This window comes from Halichoerus grypus, chromosome 15, assembly GCF_964656455.1.
Source record: "Halichoerus grypus chromosome 15, mHalGry1.hap1.1, whole genome shotgun sequence".
Taxonomy (NCBI): domain Eukaryota; kingdom Metazoa; phylum Chordata; class Mammalia; order Carnivora; family Phocidae; genus Halichoerus; species Halichoerus grypus.
The window spans coordinates 58,794,165-58,814,287 of NC_135726.1; the positions used below are offsets into that span (position 1 = coordinate 58,794,165).

General features: G+C 40.9%; 1 protein-coding gene and 1 long non-coding RNA gene across 5 annotated transcripts in view; one reads left to right on the plus strand and one right to left on the minus strand.

Moving 5' to 3' along the window:
* ZFP28 (ZFP28 zinc finger protein) overlaps positions 1-8,596 on the plus strand; it is a 20,482-nt gene extending 11,886 nt beyond the window's left edge. For 2 of the 3 annotated variants that reach the window (XM_078062418.1, XM_078062419.1), the window contains exons 7-8: positions 514-609; positions 4,658-8,596. In XM_078062418.1, the coding sequence (XP_077918544.1) occupies positions 514-609; positions 4,658-6,360 (1,799 nt within the window). In that variant the 3' untranslated portion in view covers positions 6,361-8,596. Of the gene's footprint in view, positions 1-389; positions 446-513; positions 610-4,657 lie in introns of those variants that run through there. The other variant, XM_078062420.1, reaches the window with a different exon arrangement.
* Positions 46-20,111, minus strand: LOC144380192 (uncharacterized). 2 transcript variants are annotated; one of them, XR_013444063.1, is made up of 4 exons: positions 19,999-20,111; positions 18,178-18,257; positions 12,859-13,047; positions 46-418 (listed from the first exon to the last, which is right to left on the minus strand). It is a non-coding gene; the product is annotated as an uncharacterized LOC144380192 (long non-coding RNA). The 2 variants fall into 2 exon arrangements; XR_013444062.1 differs by lacking the exon at positions 19,999-20,111 and adding an exon at positions 19,913-19,955.
* Positions 20,112-20,123: the final 12 nt, after the last annotated feature.

Here is a 20,123-nt window from a genome sequence, read left to right on the forward strand (position 1 = left end):
CTGTCTTCAGGAACCGCCACTTTCATTCCTCAGGTTTTGTTTTGTTTTAAGATTATTTATTTATTTGAGAGAGAAAGAGAATGAGAGAGCATGAGCGGGGGAAGGGGCAGAGGTAGAGGGAGAAGCAGACTCCCCACCGAGCGGGAGACCGATGCAGGACTTGATCCCAGGACCCTGAGATCATGACCTGAGCCGAAGTCAGACGCTTAGCCTACTGAGCCACCCAGGGGCCCCTATTCGTCAGTTTTGAATTGTGGAGGTCAGGGAGGGGTCTTCTGAAGTGTTGGGCTAAATTTCTGTCGTGATTCCTAAGATGAGAATTTGACATTTGTAGAGTTGAAAGTTGGTATCTTCATTATGCTTGAAGCATCGTCTTCTATGTCTTTCAGATACTGCTCACTTTTCTTTCTGCTTCTTCCTGTAATAAAACATTTTTCTATCAAAACCAAGGAACTGGTTCTCGATTTAAGAATGTCAGGTGTGTGACAGAACCCCATATCTGCCCATATGCAGGACCCTGTGTTTCTAAGCCAGATTTGGTCTCTCTGCTGGAGCAAGGGAAGGAGCCCTGGATGGTGGAAAGAGAGCTGACAAGGGGCCTGTTCTCAGGTGAGTGCGACAAGCCTGGGGGGAAGCGCTGCTGCAGGTGAGAGCAGAGCTTTCACCAGAAGCCGAGTCCTCACTTATATACGGGAGAAGATGCACAGGACTTTACCAAGCCCTCCAGGTCTAGAGAGAAAATGGAGGTCTGGGGTTTCAAAGTTACTCTCTTTCCTCCTTCTTTGCTGCCTTCTCTTGAGTGATTGCTCATTCCCTGTAATGTTCTTCCTGCTCTTGGCCACTTATGTCTGCTCAGTTCCCTACATGCCCTGTCCTGACCCTGATGTACTTTTGAGCTGTTTTTTCGTGATCACATGGCCCACTCATTTCATTATGCATCTATTCCTGTAAGAACCATGAATTGAAAGTTATTTGAGAGAGCCATTGTGCTTGGCATTGGCAGGTACTTGGAGAAAGAGAATTTACACATACGTTGTAATTGTAAATGGTCACTCCAGTGGAAAGGGTGAAACATGTTTATGGATGAACCGGATGAAGTAGAGTTTGCAAAATTTCCAATAGGGCATTGCAGAGGTAAAGGAGAGGACTGATTTCCCAGCTTCCTTGTTTGAGTCAGACAGGGTGGGCAGAAGTTGAATTGCAAGAAGATATAAGTGGAGGGTCTCTTCTTTTTTGGGGGGGGTTCTCTTCATCTTTTGATACATAAGGGAAAGAAGAAATTTCTTTAGAAAATAATGGTTTATAGAATATGTAATCCTATCACCTGTTTGGAAGCAGAATGTAAAACCATGACCTATAATCACAGTATGTTAATGGAGCAAGCATAGACTTTTTCAAGTTGTGAAAAACACGTATTTTTCACGTAGTTGGAATTATAGGGTGTATTCCGTCACACATAAAGATGTTTTTCACGTGCATTCTGTGTCATATATCCTATTGCTCAATTAGGTTACTTCACATTTTGGTATTAAAAATATACTTGCAACAGGTATCTTTATGTAAGTGAAAACTATACCTTTTTGGGATTGCTGCGTCCCTGGATACAGACATCTGTTAGGCACTGAAAGTTTTGTTTGCTTTCAGCAACTCTGGCAATGATTAGATAACTTGACGCGTGGGATTAATGGCATCCTCCCAGCACTGGGTATTTTGATGAAAATACTTGCTTATTATTTATTGAAAGATTATACCCAAAAGTTATTTTTTTTATTGTGGAAGAGATTGAATACTGTTTCTACATTTGTTTATTCTCTTTATTCTTTTGTTAAATGTACCTCATTTATATTCATTTCTCTATTCATGTCTTAAAAGCTTAACAGTTCCAGTGATTTTTTTCATATCGACATACTAATTCTTTGATGTTTGGTTTCACACTTTTTCACATATGGTAATAGTTTCTGTTTAATTAGACCTTTTTAAAATTGTGGTATGTAAAAATTTTAAAATTTTTATGTAGTCTCGTATATTACTTCTTTTATGAATCCTCCTTCCATTTTTGTCCTTAGAAAGTTGAGATATGTGGTTCTACTTCATTGTTTTATTTTTATTTTTTATTTATTTATTTATTTTTAAAGATTTTATTTACTTGACAGAGAGAGACACAGCGAGAGAGTGAACACAAGCAGGGGGAGTGGGGGAGGGAGAAGCAGGCTTCCCGCTGAGCAGGGAGCCCGATGTGGGGCTCGATCCCAGGACCCTGGGATCATGACCCGAGCCGAAGGCAGACGCTTAACAACTGAGCCACCCAGGCGCCCCTCTACTTCATTGTTTTAATGGCTGTCTAGTATTATGATAAATGAATATAAATTTACTTTACTGATTTACTGTTAAGGACATTTGAACATTTAGGTCTTTTCCAGTTATTACCTATAATAAATTGTGGTCCAGTTTGTACTTCTCTCTTTGCGTGATCAAAGTATACATTTTTAAAAAAAAAGTTTCGTGGATATAGTGCTGTACCACTGTGAACAATACCTGAGAATGCCTGTTTCTAGACATCTTCACCAATAGTATTTTATATTTTTTTAATTTTTGCCCAGCTCTTGGGTGAAAATGGATGTTTTATTTAATTTGTATTTCCTGGAGTACTTGTAATGTTGAGAAATATGCAGTTTAAATCCATTTAGAATTCATATTCTGTTAATGGTGTCTTCATACTCATCACCCACATTTCTTTTGGGTCATATTTCCTTGTCTTTCTGTTGTTTCAATATAAATCCTATCTCAAAAATGTGATACATTTTGTTCCCACTTTTGTGTAGCCTGTAAGTTTGCTGTTTCTTCTCACCATACAGTAGTTTAAGTTGGGTGGTATCTTTATAGAAGCATTTACTTTGTTGACCTTTTGTTTCACTCATAGTTTTTTCTTTTTATTAATAGAGGTATCATTTCCATTTGTACCGCATCAGAGATGTGGTCTTGTTTCTGTTGCTTATTTAATTCTTTCTTGCTCTCTTCCTATCTTTGAACGAACACAGCATGTTTTTCCATTTTTTAATATCTTCTTAATTTCATTCAGCAATGTTTTGCAGTTTTCAGCATATAATCTTGTACCTCCTTGGGTAAATTTATTTGTAAATAATTTATTCTTTTAATGCTATCCTTCATGGAATTGTTTTCATGATTTCCTTTTCAGATTGTTCATTTCTAGTGTATAGAACTACAACTGATTTTTATGTGTTGGGATCTTGTGTCTTGTAATTTTGATGAATTGATTTATTAGCTCTAATACTTTTCTTGTGGATTCTTTAGGGTTTTCTATATGTGAGATCATGTCATCTTCAAATGACAGTTTTACTTCTTCCTTTCTAACTAGGATGACTTTTATTTCTATTTCTAATTGCTTTGGCTAGAACGTCTAGTACAGTGTTGAGTAGAGGTTGCAAAAGCAGGCATCCTTGTCTTATTACTGATCTAAGAAGAAAACTTTAAGTGTTTAGATTTTTTTTTTAAAGATTTTTATTTGTTTATTTAACAGAGACAGAGAGAGAACGCAGGTAGGCAGAGCGACAGGCAGAGGGAGAGGGAGAAGCAGGCTCTCCGCTGAGCAGGGAGCCCAATGTGGGGCTCGATCCCAGGACGCTGGGATCATGACCTGAGCCGAAGGCAGACGCTAACGACTGAGCCACCCAGGCGTCCCGAGAGTTTAGATTTCATTAAAAAAATTATTTTCCCTTTTTTAAGATCATCTTTTTCCAAACATTTGATTTTCTGCATCATCTCCGCAATACCACTTTTATCTATGTATTTATTGAGATATAACTTTATGTGCACAAATTTTTGGTGCATGCTAAGTGATTTATTTAGCAAAAGGACTTCAGGCATATACACTCCTCCCTGTAAGCATTAGAGTCTGAGATAAGACATATGCTTGTTCAGTAGTGTAAATGATGTGATTAAATATAATGGCAGCGCTCACCATTTTTATAAAAACAGTTGTTTCGAACTAAGAAATTAAACTGCAAGGTCCTATTCATTAATATATGGCCAGAGAAGGGGGGAATTAATAAATGACCAGAAAAGTGTCAGGCCTATGAAAGCACGCAGGTATATGTAAAAATGATCGTATGTGTCTACTGAGCTTCAGTTATTGGTTGGTCATGTAGGTTTTGTTGAAATTAAGTAAGATGTAGTTAGCAGAAACCTTATTTTCTGGTTGTAGGGGAATGACCAGCTTTCAGATAATCCTAATAAATGTTAATGAATACTTTGTCTTTTTGGTGCTTTCATGATGTTATGACTGCTGGCATTGAAGCAAGACAGGACAGGAGAGAGATTAAAGGCAATGAATGTCAGCATTCTTAGGCTGTGTGATTGCAGAACACTTTCCCAATTCCCTTCTCCTAATATGTAACTGATTCCACACATATTTAATTCTTTTCTGCTCACCTCTTGTAGGCACCTGTATAAATTCACGCTGGGGCTTACTTACATACATTGTCAACTGCATGTTTACATGTTTTGGAGCCACATAGTTTATGTGGTTTAATTAGGGTTTATTTCACCAATTAGTGAATTCATTCACAATTTTCCTTTTAGCAAATTCCTTTTTCTAGGACACGATAAAGGAAATATTTGTTTTCTTGATATCTTTCAGGCCAACAATCTATAAATGAGACCCAGGAATTATTTCCAAAGCAAGATTCATTCACTGAAGTAACAGATAGAACTTCAAACACGAATTTGGAGTGTTCCGCTTTCAGAGAAAATTGGGATTCCGAGGGTATGTTTGAAAGGAAGCTGGTAGGTCAGGAGACACAATTCAGGCAAGAGGCAATCACTCATAACAAAACCCTCTCTAAGGAAAGAGAACGTACTTTTAATAAATCTGGAAGATGGTTTCATTTGGACATTTCAGAAGAGAGAGTTCATAATCGTGATTCAGTTAAGAAAAGCTTTCCCAAAAATTCAGTGGTAATAAAACATCCAGGAATTTATGCAGGAAAAAAACTTTTCAAATGTAATGAATGTAAGAAAACTTTTACCCAGAGCTCATCCCTTACTGTTCATCAGAGAATTCATACTGGGGAGAAACCCTATAAATGTAATGAATGTGGAAAGGCCTTCAGTGACGGCTCATCCTTTGCTAGACATCAAAGATGTCACACTGGCAAGAAGCCTTATGAATGTATCGAATGTGGGAAAGCCTTCATACAGAACACATCCCTTATTCGTCACTGGAGGTATTATCATACTGGGGAGAAACCCTTTGATTGCATCGATTGTGGGAAAGCCTTCAGTGATCACATAGGACTTAATCAACATAGGAGAATTCATACTGGAGAGAAACCCTACAAATGTGATGTATGTGACAAAGCCTTTAGATATGGCTCATCCCTTACTGTACATCAAAGGATTCATACTGGAGAAAAACCATATGAATGTGATGTTTGCAGAAAAGCCTTCAGCCATCATGCATCACTCACTCAACATCAAAGAGTGCATTCTGGAGAAAAGCCTTTTAAATGTAAAGAATGTGGGAAAGCTTTTAGGCAGAATATACACCTTGCTAGTCATTTGAGGATCCATACTGGAGAGAAACCCTTCGAGTGTGGGGAATGTGGTAAATCCTTCAGCATCAGTTCACAGCTGGCTACTCATCAGAGAATTCATACTGGAGAGAAACCCTATGAATGTAAGGTTTGTAGTAAAGCATTCACCCAGAAGGCTCACCTTGCCCAGCATCAGAAAACTCATACAGGAGAGAAACCATATGAATGTAAGGAATGTGGTAAAGCCTTTAGCCAAACCACACACCTTATTCAACACCAGAGGGTTCACACTGGAGAGAAACCCTATAAATGTATCGAATGTGGGAAGGCCTTTGGTGATAACTCATCCTGTACTCAACATCAGAGGCTTCACACTGGCCAAAGACCTTATGAATGTATTGAATGTGGGAAGGCATTCAAGACAAAGTCCTCGCTTATTTGTCATCGCAGAAGTCATACTGGAGAGAAACCTTATGAATGTAGCGCATGTGGCAAAGCCTTTAGCCATCGTCAGTCCCTTAGTGTCCATCAGAGAATTCATTCTGGAAAGAAACCATATGAATGCAAAGAATGTAGGAAAACCTTCATCCAAATCGGGCATCTTAATCAACATAAAAGAGTCCACACTGGAGAGAGATCCTATAACTATAAGAAAAGCAGAAAAGTCTTCAGGCAGACCACACACCTTGCTCATCAGAGAATTCATAATGGAGAGTCATCAGCACGCCCCTCTCTACCTTCCACATCGAATCCTGTGGATCTGCTTCCCAGATTTCTCTGGGGTCCGTCCTCACTCCCATCACCATAGTCTCAACATTGTTATTTCAGCTGGACTGCTCCGTTAGTTTAAAAACTGGTCCCTCTGTTTGGTTGGTTTTGTTGTCCTTTATGAGTTTGTTCTTCACATTGCAGTCAGATTGATTTTTTTTAAGTGTAAATACAATTCATTCACTTCCTAGGTAAAAACTTGTGTTGAGATCCTTTAAATTGGTTAATACGTAAGATGTGCTTAGCACAGTGCCTGGCCCAGACCAAGTGTTGAGTAAAACATTATTTTAGGACATTGAAGAGTTACCACAGTCAGCTCTGAATAAAAATGATGCATAGAAGGAGGCCAGGAGAAACCAGTTTAGATCAGGAACAGGAGTTTCAAGGTAGTCAGCGAGGTTTTTGCCAATGGTGGTTTAAAACTTGTTTCCATAATGTTGAGTTAGAACTGTGGCTTTCCATCTCATCTGCATAAATGTAAGGTGATGTGACTTTATTGGTGAGAGAATTCAGCTTTACTATACATCTGACAACAGTCTTAGGAAGTGTGTAGAGAACATGGATCAGTAGGCCTCTTAGAACAAAAGAAATGAAATAATCAAAAGCAAGATTTGTATGTACGAAGTTAAAACTACTGACATGTTACTCAAGAATTAGAAAATTTGGAAAGATTTGATCTATTTAAAATCACCTGGGCTTATGAATGAACTCGCTTCAACTTTTAAGGAACTGTCAACTTTGAGGTAAACCATTCTAAAGTAGGTGTCAGCAGACTAACCCAGTGACCAAAGTCTCACTGGTTTTCCATGATCTAAATTAAAAAATTTTTTAAATGGTTGAACAAGCAAAAAGAATATTTTGTGACAACATGAAGGTTACATTAAATTTAAATTTCGGCATCTGTAAATGAAGTTTTATTGGCATAGAGCCACACTCATTTGTTCACATTTTCCCGTGGCCGCTTTCACTCCACAGCGGCAGAGTTGAGTAGCCGCAGCAGAGCCAATATGGCCCACAAAGCCTCAAGCATTTACTCTGTCCTTTTACAGAAGAAGTTTGCCAACCCTGCTTTGGCACAGAGAAGAATATACTAAAGGTTCTAATTATTTCTAAGTGTATAATACAACTCTCACTTCCAAAACAAGACAAACTATAAGGCAACTTAGGAATAGAGGTGAAAGGGAATTATTCAACTATTGAAATATGAAAATATGTCCGTAGAGGAGAAATACATTTTTCTAGATGAAACACTCAATACCGTGAACGTGTTTGTAAATTGTCATTCACAACAGAGTCCCAGTAGGATATGTTTACTTCGACAGTTTAGTTGAAACTACCCGAGGAAAGATAATTTGGCAAGCATAGCAGGACATTTTTGAAATAGGTTTCTTCGCATTTCAGATTTTGGTATATAATAAGACTGGTTTTTCGTTATTGGGGAAAATTTTTTGACAGTTGGTTATCCACCCTCTTAAAAAAAAAGCACACATACCTTACAGAAAAATATCATGCAATTGTATTTAACATTTCTAATTATGAAATGATATGTAAGAAGCAAACAGAGAAAGGAGGACGGCTTTACTAAGTAGGACACGGGGTCCTAGGGGAAGGGAGTAAGTTGGCCTGGACAAAGATTTAAAACTTCAGCATGGTGGAAGTCACCAAAAAGATGTAAAAGACAATTGACAAAATAATACAAGTTACATGAAAAAATATGTCATTTGGGAACAAAGTGCCATTACACATACAAAGTAGTGGGGGGACAATTGGAAGCGCATACCAACAGGCATGTTGGTGGAAGAATTCAAATGAATAGAGAAAATCTGTAAATTTCTTAGCCTCGCTAATCAGAAAATTACAAATTAAAACAAACTTTCTTGGCTTTCAGATGGATTAAAATCTAAAATTTGGATAATACCCAGTACTGACATCAGTGTGGGAAAACAGATACTTGATCATTAGCTGTGTAAATTTGTCTCCTTTTTGGATGGCAACATAGTATGACTTATCAGCATTATAAATATGCGTTCCTTTTGAAACAATAATCCTAGATCTAGGAATTTTGTCCCATTGGAATACATAGATGTAAATAATGTTTATTGTAAAATTGTTGTAATTATGATAAATAGGATTTCAGTGTCCTGCCAAGCAGGTTCATTAAACTGATTATTCAATACTGTATTGTCTGGTTAGTAGAAAGAGGTTAAATTCTATGTATGCTTCTATGGAGAGTTGTCTGTCCACAATATATTAAATGAGATATGTGACTTGCAAAACCTAATGTGTGAAATCTTACAGTCATAGCGTCAAAATTAATATTGTGTGCGTGTATATATGTGCATGTGTGTATATACACATATTTTTTCAGTATATATGTTGAAATCTGTTTTTGTCTTTAACACACAGTTTTTCTAGCTCTTTGTTGGCACATTCACTTTCTTCGTCTGTAGTGTTCCACAGTCACACATGGATCCAATTAAGCCTGTTAGATTTTTATTCTTTGTATTTTGATTGGAGACATAGGGACAGGAGCAGGGCCAATATTCAGCCTTATGTATGGCATAACGGATGTTTTCTTTTAGTATTCATTGTGATTGGTTGGGGCCCTTTTGTAACTGTTAAGAACGTGAAATATCACTCCTGGGCTGAAGTTCTGTAGTTGGAGTTGAGTCATCCTTTGGCAGCAGCGTGAAGATTTCTGCATCCCTACCTACCACTCTGATCCACTAAAACCTTTCCTGCTTTCTCACATCCTCATTCAGTTCTTTAGATCGGTGAGGTACTTGATATTCTTTCAATATTTAATTTCTGATTTTAAGTCTGCTTTTGTTCTCAACCAAAGAAAGCTAGTCCACATGGCAACTGATACTAGAGAATGATTAGCAAAGGATAGAGAGGTGGAGTATTCAGGATTGATTATTGAATGAGATAGATCAAAAGATAGAAACTTTTAATTCTATTTGTATTAGGAAAGGCTGTTCTTTTGAATTTCATTTTAATTCCAGTATAGTTAACATACGTGTAATACTAGTTTCAGGTGTATAATAGAGAAAATCTGTAAATTTCTTCCATATATCACCCAGTGCTCATCAGGACAAGTGCACTCCTTCATCCCCATCACCTATTTCTCCCAGGCCCCACCCTCCTTCACTCTGGTAACCATCAGTTTGTTCTCAGTAATGAGTATTTCTTGGCTTCTCTCTCTGTCTTTCCCCTTTGCTCGTTTGTTTTGATTCTTAAATTCCACACATAAGTGAAATCATATAGTGTTTGTCTTTCTCTGACTTATTTCACCTAGCATAATATTCTCTAGCTCTGTGTCATTGCAAATGGCAATATTTCATTCTTTTTATGGCTGAATATTCCATTGTATATGTATACCATATCTTTATCCATTCATCTATCGATGGACACTTAGGTTGCTTCCATAATTTGGCTATTGTAAATAATGCTGCTATAAATATAGGCATGCATATATCCCTAGAAAAGGCTATTCTTTTTTTTTTTTTTAAGATTTTATTTATTTATTTGACAGAGACACAGCAAGAGAGGGAACACAAGCAGGGGGAGTGGGAGAGGAAGAAGCAGGCTTCCTGCTGAGCAGTGAGCCTGATGCGGGGCTGTATCCCAGGACCCTAGGACCATGCCCTGAGCTGAAGGCAGATGCTTGAAGACTGAGCCACCCAGGTGCCCCAAGGCTATTCTTTTTAAAATATTTATTTATTTGGGGTGGGGCATAAGCAGGGGGAAGGCAGAGGGAGAAGCAGACTCCCCATTGAGCAGGGAGCCCAATGTAGGGCTCAATCCCAGGACCCTGGGATCATGTCCTGAGCTGAAGGCAGATGCTTGACCGACTGAGCCACCCAGGCACCCCGAAAAAGGTTATTCGTGATACAGTAGGATTATAAACCCAGGGGCGCCTGGGTGGCTCAGTCGTTAGGTGTCTGCCTTCGGCTCAGGTCATGATCCCAGGGTCCTGGGATCGAGCCCCGCATCGGGCTCCCTGCTCAGCAGGAAGCCTGTTTCTCCCTCTCCTACTCCCCCTACTTGTGTTCCCTCTCTCACTGTGTCTCTCTCTGTCAAATAAATAAAATCTTTAAAAAAAAAAAAAAAAACCATAGCACATTACGGACTAGATAGCTCTTACCAACAACTAAAGGCGACAAGGAATCCTAGTTCCAAAAACGTGTGATGCTTGTTTATAATGAAATTAGATAAGTAAAAGGCCACTTGAAATTCTGGCCTTAAGCAAAAATTGAAATGAAGGTCTTTTTATGATTGTGTTGAGAATCATCTTACTCTAACTGGGGCTGCAGATGCCGAAAGCCAAATGCAACAGTAGATCCAGTTAGTTGCTGAGCTGTGATTTTTACTGAATTCTCAACCTTGCCACTTCTTTTAAATGAAATTTAAGTCTGAGGAAGACCTGAATCTACATTATTGAAATGGGGTTATCATGAAGGATTCAATCATCTTAGAAAACTTTACTCTCTCAAACTGTAAGAAACCTCCCTACTAATTCTTGTCATACCTTCCAGAGAAGAAACTCTTAAAATGGAGTCTGCTCTTTTAGTCCCACCATTATGGCTTGAAATTCTGGCCTTAAGCAAAAATTGACCTATAGTTTGAAATAAAGATAGGGAGGAGATTAATCTCACCCTGAAATATTTAATATCCTTTACTAATTATACCATCAAAAATCTAAGCAATATTTTTAGAAATTATTCTGAGAGTTAGAAATTACTTGCATAGGGGTGCCTGGGTGGCTCAGTCGTTGGGCGTCTGCCTTCAGCTCAGGTCATGATCCCAGGGTCCTGGGATCGAGTCCCGCATCGGGCTCCCTGCTCAGCGGGGAGCCTGCTTCTCCCTCTCCCACTCCCCCTGCTTGTGTTCCCTCTCTCGCTGTGTCTCTGTCAAATAAATAAATAAAATGTTTAAAAAAAATTACTTGCATAATACGTAAGGATGTGAAAGAATTCAAGAGTTTATAATGCTTGCTTGGATCATTTATGTCCATGCCCCTGACTCGTCTTTTGCAAGGTCACCTGTCAGGGTCCAGTAGCCTTTGCATGTTCTTTTGACATGAAGCACTAGCATCTTTAAATTTTCCTCAAGTCTCCTCCTTCAGGTACTGGGACTTCTCATGAGAGATTGCATTTGAAAGGGTTATTAAGGGGGTGCCTGGGTGGCACAGTTGGTTAAGCATCTGACTCCATTTTGGCTCAGGTCCCGATCTCAGGGTCTTGAGATTGAGGCCTGCATCAGGCTCCACGCTCAGCCCGCTCATCCCTCTTCCTCTGCCCCTCCCCCCTGCATGCTCTCTCTCAAACAGATTTAAAAAAAAAGTGTTACTGAACTATGGCATGTGTCGTAGTGAATTACAGGGAATGGTTAACCACAGGAAGAAAGTGAAATGGTTATGATAAACCACAGAACTCCTAGGATGTTCTGATACCTGATATTCCCACTGTATTTATTTATTTATTTTTAAAGATTTATTTATTTATTTATTTGACAGAGAGACAGCGAGAGAGGGAACACAAGCAGGGGGAGAGGGAGAGGGAGAAGCAGGCTTCCCGCTGAGCAGAGAGCCCGATGCGGGGCTCCATCCCAGGACCCTGGGATCATGACCTGAGCTGAAGGCAGACGCTTAAAGACTGAGCCACCCAGAGCCCTATTTCCATTGTATTTAATAACTGGTCCCCAGGCTCGAAACTGCATTAGGGTTTTGTTTTAATTAAGGGCATTTCATGGCATGGCTGCCAAGTCACACATTGATTTGTGTCAGTAGAAAAGGGACTGAACACTCTTGAATGATTGTAATTAAAATCACTATGAACATTTCCACTGGAATTCCTAAAAGACTTGCATTTATGCAAGTGATGGCTTATAGGGGAATTATTATCTAGTTTAGCTTATAGCAGGTCCAGTTACCAAAAACCCATAATATGATTATTTTCCAAGGTCATGGGTATTTGTTAATATCTGTGTTATGATTAGATGACCACCAAAGTTTGTGCCTCTTTTTCTATTGTCTGGAATTGATTCTGGAATGTGAGTATCTAGGCACATCCTACATTACTCAGCCACTGTTGCTTCTGGTTATGGCTATTAGACTAATTTTCTTCAGTGTGGTTTGAATAGCAGTATGTCAGTTGGGGCTTTGTTAATAAGATGATGTACTGTCCAGCTGGAAGAAGAATCTTGATAATATGGAATGGCAAAACTGCAAGAAGGAAGAACTCTGGGCCCCTAAACCACTATTTGGAGGAAAGCCATCAGCCACCCAGGAGCACCAGCAACGGATTATTATGTGAGTGAGAAATAAACTTGTATGTGTTAAGGTGATGACACTTGGGTTTTGATCATAGTAGCTACTGTCATTCTAATCCATCCATATGGTATCTTTGATTACTGATAGGATCCCTACTTTAACTCGCTGTATCATAGAGTAAGAGTTGTGGTGGTAAGATCGTTAGCTATTATGTAACAATTGTATCTTACAATTTCTTTGGGAAAGGAGTCAGGCATGGCTTACCTGGGTGCCTCAGTTCCCACAAGGCTGCAGGCAAGTTGTTGGCCAATGCTGCAGTCATCTGAAGGCTTTACTGGAGGAGAATCATCTTCCGAACGCACTTATTTAAAATGTTGGCTGGGTTGGGGGTCCTTGCTGGCTTTTGTCTGGGCACATCAGTTCTTTCCACATGGGCAGCTCACAGCATGGCATCTGCCTTCCTTGAAAGTGACCAGGCAAGAGAAGGTACCTGAGACAGAAGCCAAAGTCCTTTCGTAACCTATTATTACTAGTGACATCCCTTCTTTTTGTATTCGGTTAATTAGAAGTGGTCATGAGGTCCAGCTCATTTCCAAGGGGAAAGGATTACAAAAGAGTACGAATAACAGGAGGCAAGATCATTGGGAGCCATCTTTATGGCTCCCTACCATAGCCTGCTCTGGCAGACTCCTTGGTGATTCATGTCCTTTTACTTGAAAAACACTCACCCCCCTTCCAAACCCCCCCCCAACCCACAAAGTCTCATCTTATAGTACCAGCTCAAAGTTAAGAATCTTGTCCTCTGAATTAGGTTTGGGTGCTGATAGGCTAGTAAGGTGCAGATTCTTAAGGACAGTCCCTCTTGATCTACAGACCTCTGGAAGTAAGACATTATCTCCTACCCCCCCCCCCCCCGCCCCTGCAGGTAACACAGCGAAATCACTGGTGCATAGCAATTCGGAAATCTGGCCAGAAAAATGTTTGGAAATTCCTTGATTAGGTCTCAAGGCCTGGGAATAATTCACATTCTGAACTCTCAGTTCTGCGTGTGTTTGCAGCTCAGTAGTTTTCTAATCTTGAGTACTGGCATTTGAATTTTGGGAATCCAGTGGTCTCTATTTTGTATTTTCTGCCCCTTTCACTCCAAGTTGGCAGTATATCTGCTGAGCTAATTCTCTTGAAAACTCTGTGGACTTTGTGTGAATCCCATTGGGGTTCACCCCATTGCATAAAAACCACAGCCATGTGTCATTAAATAGCACTCTGAGATACCAGTTTTGATCTTTCTGAGGTTCCAATAGATTTTACAGTCATACTTTTTTCTCTCTAGACCAGTTCCTGAGCAGTACCCTGGATTTTATCTTTGCTTGGATGCCATTTCTTGATTTTAGCATCATCTGCCATCTATGGAGGCTACAGATATTCAAAACCATCAAGTCCTGGCTTCTTGCTAATAGTCTTTCCCTCAATTTATCTCTCTCCTTTGCATGTTTCTATAAGCAGCAAGAAAAAAAAAAAAGCAGGTAACATTTTCAACATGTTGGTGAAAGTCTCCTCAGATCACCCAGTTCTACTCTCCACATTAATTGCAAATAGTAGGGTTGATAAACCCTGTCACTACATAACAAGAACCCTCTTTCTTCCAGTTTCTAATAAGGTTTTTCCTCACTTTTTTTTAAAGCCTTCACCAGCACTTAAAAGTTCAAAATTTCTGACTACTCTTTTATTTATGCAAGCATTGGACAAACTCCAGGCATCCCAGCTAAGGCTGGAAGAACTTAATAAATTACGGCTTCAGCGACTACCTATCTCCAGAGAGGCAGAGTTTGGAGATTAAGTTCAGCCAAGTGAATCACCTGCCAAAATGTATTAAAGAGCAATGCAGTGAGACAAGAAGAGAGAAAAACAATAAGGTGCAGAAGACAGAAAATTAACAGAACCAGAAGCTCTATCTTTGAAAAGATGCAGAATGCATCCAAGCCTCTGAAGAAAGAAAGGAGGTTTATTTATTTATTTATTTATTTAAAAGATTTTATTTATTTATTTGACAGAGAGACACAGCGAGAGAGGGAACACAAGCAGGGGGAGTGGGAGAGGGACAAGCAGGCTTCCCGCGGAGCAGGGAGCCCGATGCGGGGCTCGATCCCAGGACCCTGGGACCATGACCTGAGCCGAAGGCAGACGCTTAACGACTGAGCCACCCAGGCGCCCCGAAAGGAGGTTTTTTTAAACCAACTGAACAACAACAATAACAACAACAAAAAGATAAGAGAAAAATGCAGAATAGACTAAGGGCAGTGACTTTAGACATGATAGAGAATTGAACACCAACTATATAGTTATTAAATTTGAAATCTAAATGAAGGGGATAAACTCTTTGAGAAATATATAATTGCATGAGGAAATATAGGAAATATTACTTTTTTAAGATTTATTTATTTTAGAGAGAGCAAGTGGGGCAGAGGGAGAGGAAGACAATCTCAAGCAGACTCCCTGATGAGCGAAGAGCCCAACACGGGGCTCGATCCCAGGACCCTGAGACCATGACCTGAGCCGAAATCGAGTCAGACACTTAACTGACTGAGCCACTCAGGCATGCCAATATAGAGAATAATAAATCAAGGCTAAAGGTTGTCAAAGACCTCTTATCCTAGAAAAATCCCGTTGAGATGGCTTTGAAAGCAAACTCTACCAAACTATCAATAAATGGTTCATTCCTATCTTATAAAAGTTATTTCCAGAAAAGGAAAAAAGAGTAAAAGCTGCCCAGCTAATTTTATAAAGTTCATATAATCTTATTTCCAAAACAGGAACAACATATGATAATGAAAAGGTCTGTTCCACATATGAACATGACTATTAAAATTTTACATAATTAGCTGACTATATTCACCAGCTTAAAAATTAACATATCATGATCAAATAGTGGTTTTTTTCCACAAAATGCAAGGATGGCTCAACATCAGGAAATCAATCAGTCTTTTACCACATTAATAAGAGAAAAATTATATGATTACCTTAATGTAGAAAAGTGTCAAACAGACCACAAATAAACATTATGCATAACGGTACAATTACATGAAGCACAATAGTACCTAATGCTCTCACTTCGATATTAAGAATAGGACAGGTACATCCAGTATTGCTGCTACTGATTAACATGGTACTGGAGGTCCAGCCATCCTCTAAGGAAAGAAGGAGTTAAGAGATGTACTGATAGGAAGAGAGTAGATATAACTGTCATTATTGGTAGATATGAGGATCTACCTGTAAAAACCAACCTGTAAGAGCATTAGCAAGGGTGCCAGATTGACAAGTCAACTTACATAATCAATATTTTATTTCCCCTTTATGCCATCTTTGGTTTTGAGATTTTTTTAAAAAAGATTTTATTTATTTGACAGAGAGAGAGAGAGACCAGCAGCAGAGGGAGAGGTTAGAAGCAGACTCTCCGCTGAGCAGGAAGCCTGATACAGGACTCGATCCCAGGACCCTCGGGATCATGACCCAAGCTGAAGGCAGATGGTGAACAGGTGAACAGGTGCCCTTAATTGAGACTTTTATATTATTCTGTTTTCTTTCCTCTCTTAGGGTTTTCCCTCTCTCTTCCTTCAGGATTTTATCTTTGATCTTATGCATCTTGAATAGGATATGCCGTGTGTGTGTGTGTGTGTGTGTGTGTCCCGCGTGTGTGTGTGTGTGTGGTGTGTGTGTCCCGCATGGTATTCTCTGTGCTTCCTGGATCTGTGGCTTGGTGTGTGTGTGTGTGTGTGTGTGTGTGTGGTGTGTGTGTGTCCCACATGGTATTCTCTGTGCTTCCTGGATCTGTGGCTTGGTGTGTGTGTGTGTGTGTGTGTGTGTCCGTGTGTCCCGCATGGTATTCTCTGTGCTTCCTGGATCTGTGGCTTGGTGTCTGTCATTTTAACTTTGGAACTGCTCAGCCATTAGTACTTCAAATTTCTTTTCCTTTAATTTATTGGCATTAAAATTATGCGTATGTTATATCTTTTGTAATTGTCCCATAGTTCTTGGATATTCTGGGTTGGTTTTTTTTTTTCATTCTTTGTATCTCAGTTTGGAAAGTTTCTATTGACATATCCTCAAATTTACTCATTCTTTCCTCAGCTGTGTCTGGTCTATTAATGAGCCCATCAAAGGCAGTCTTCATTTCTGGTACAGTGCTTTAACTTTCTAGCATTTCCTTTTGGCCCTTTCTTAGAGCTTCCATTATCCCTCTGTTTTTTTTTTTTTTAATTTTTTTTTTAAAAGATTTTATTTATTTATTCATGAGAGACAGAGAGAGAGAGAGGCAGAGGCAGAGGGAGAAGCAGGCAGCCCGCGGAGCAGGGAGCCCGATGCAGGACTCGATCCCAGGACCCTGGGATCATGACCTGAGCCGAAGGCAGACGCTTAACCGACTGAGCCACCCAGGCGTCCCTATCCCTCTGTTTTTGCATGTTGTAAGTTTTTGCACTCTTCCCATTAGTCACCTTAACATATTAATCATATTTCTTTTAAATTCCTGGTATGATAATTCCAAAATCTCTGCCATGTCTGAATCTGGCTCTAATGCTTGCTTTGTTTCCTCAGACTGTTTTTTTCTTGTGCATGCCTAGTAATTTTTTTAAATATATATTTTTAAAATATTTTATTTATTTGATAGAGAGAGACACAGCGAGAGAGGGAACAGAAGCAGGGGGAATGGGAGAGGGAGGAGCAGGCTTCCTGCCGAGTAGGGAGCCTGATGTGGGGCTCGATCCCAGGACCCCGGGATCATGACCGGAGCCGAAGGCAGACGCTCAATGACTGAGCCACCCAGGTGCCCATGCCTAGTAATTTTTTGTTGAAAGCTGGACATGATGTACTAGATACTAGTAACTAAGGTAATTAGACTTTTAGTGTAAGGTTTTATGTTAATTTGCCTAGGCTTGTGTCTAATGTTTGCTGTAGCTGTTGGTGTCAGAGGTTTTGGTTTTCTTTAGTTTGCTTTTTTTCCTCCCTGAAATCTTTGCGTTTTCCTAACTATAAGAAGAACTTTTTATACAGAGTTTGTGTCTTGAAGCTTGTTGTAATCTGCTGTTATTATACTGAAGCGCTGTTGGTGTGGTAGTCAAATATTGGAAAGGGGAACTATTGTATGATCTTATGATTAAATCTCAGCTTTTCAATGGGCTTCAGTCCTTGGGCTGTGATCCTCAGAAGTGCTTCTTAGCTCTTACTGAGACAGGAAGGCTAGAGGGGCTGGAGCTGCCCAATTGCCCGTCCTCCTGTTTCAAAAAGGCTCTGGTGTGTAGTTTTTCTAAGAGTGCAGGACTTTGTTATGGAGAATGTTCTGAGTATACTCTAAAATGTTCACTTTTTCCCTCTCCCTGCCCCAAACTGAAGGAGTTTCCTCCCACCCCTATCTTTAATGTTAGAACATGGTGGAGTTCCTGGAGGTAAGATCCATGAAAATGTGGCCCTCTAAAACTAGGCCCCCAGGAATTTTTAATGCACAAGCTAGTCCATGCTAAGCCTCCAGTTCATCAAAATTACCAGTTATGTTTGTATCAGAAGCACCTTCTGCTTCAGATAAGCTTATACTTGCCATGATTTTCTGTATTAGCCTGTCTCTCCAAATTTTGGGGTGTGGTTTCCTTTGTGACTTCAATTTTCTGATGGATCTAAAAGAAAAAGTTGATTTTCAGTTTGTTGAGTGTTTTTCTTGTGAAGATGTGAGTAAAGGTTTCCAAGCTCTTTCTAAATTACTTCTAAAATGGAAGGTATTGGGGCGCCTGGGTGGCTCAGTCGTTAAGCATCTGCCTTCGGCTCAGGTCATGATCTCAGGGTTGTGGGATCGAGTCCCGCATCGGGCTCCCTGCTCAGCGGGAAGCCTGCTTCTCCCTCTCCCACTCCCCCTGCTTGTGTTCCCTCTCTCGCTGTGTCTCTCTCTGTCAAATAAATAAATAAAATCTTTAAAATAAAATAAAATAAAATGGAAGGTATCGATACAGCTTTTATCCAATTCTAACCACAAAGTATCACAAACACTAAGATTCCATAGGCAATTTCGTAGAGATGACATCCTCAGAGCTAGGATTCACTTCGTGTTGGGGTTCACCAGGTCAGGGAGACTGGGTCCTGGAAATCCAGCTCCAGATGGGGCTATGCTGCTTGGGGTTAACGTGTGGTGGACCAGTCTCAGCACACTCTAATTTTCTTTCTTTACTGAGCACCTACTATGTGCTAGTCTTTCCGTCCCTGGGAACACAGCCCTCAACAGGACCTACACGCTGTGTGTCTTCATGGGGCTCTCATTCTCGCAAGGTGAGAAAAAATGGGCTGGCGGCGTAGATTCCATCAGAGAGAGGACTGGGGATGAACTAAGACATGTTTCACTCACACCTCACTCACCTCACTCACCTCACCTCACTCACTCACTCACCTCACTCACTCACCTCACCTCATTCACTCACCTCACTCACTCACCTCACCTCATTCACTCACCTCACTCACTCACCTCACCTCACTCACTCACCTCACTCACTCACCTCACCACACTCACCTCACTCACCTCACCTCACCTCACTCACTCACCTCACCTCACTCACTCACCTCACCTCACTCACCTCACCTCACTCACCCACCTCACCTCACTCACTCACCTCACCTCACTCACTCACCTCACCTCACTCACCTCACCTCACTCACCTCATTCACTCACCTCACCTCACTCACCTCACCTCATTCACTCACCTCACCTCACTCACTCACCTCACCTCACTCACTCACCTCACTCACTCACCTCACCTCACTCACCTCACTCACTCACCTCACCTCACTCACTCACCTCACCTCACTCACCTCACTCACTCACCTCACCTCACTCACTCACCTCAACTCACCTCACTCACCTCAACTCACCTCACTCACCTCACCTCACTCACTCACCTCACTCACCCACCTCACTCACCTCACCTCACTCACCTCACCTCACTCACCTCACTCACCTCAACTCACCTCACTCACTCACCTCACTCACTCACCTCACCCACTCACCTCACTCACTCACCTCACCTCACTCACCTCACTCACTCACTCACCTCACCTCACTCACCTCACTCACCTCAACTCACCTCACTCACTCACCTCACTCACTCACCTCACCTCACTCACCTCACTCACTCACCTCAACTCACCTCACTCACTCACCTCACCCACTCACTCACCTCACTCACTCACCTCACCTCACTCACCTCACTCACTCACCTCCCCTCACTCATCTCACTCACACTCACTAGTGTACAAAACACCAAGCAAAACCCAAGTTTTCACTCACCTCCTTTCCCTAAGCCTCAGCCCCAGGACCCTAAGCCCCGCCCACGGTCCACGCGCCTGCGCGCCGCACGCCTCCTGCGATCCTACCGGCGTGGGGGCGGGTGGACCCAGGTCTCAGCCCTGGGCGCCTCACGGCGGCGCCTGCGCACTCGGAGCCTGGCGGGGGCTCCCAGAATCCTCGGGGCTCAGCTCGCTTCCGGGAGGCACGCCAT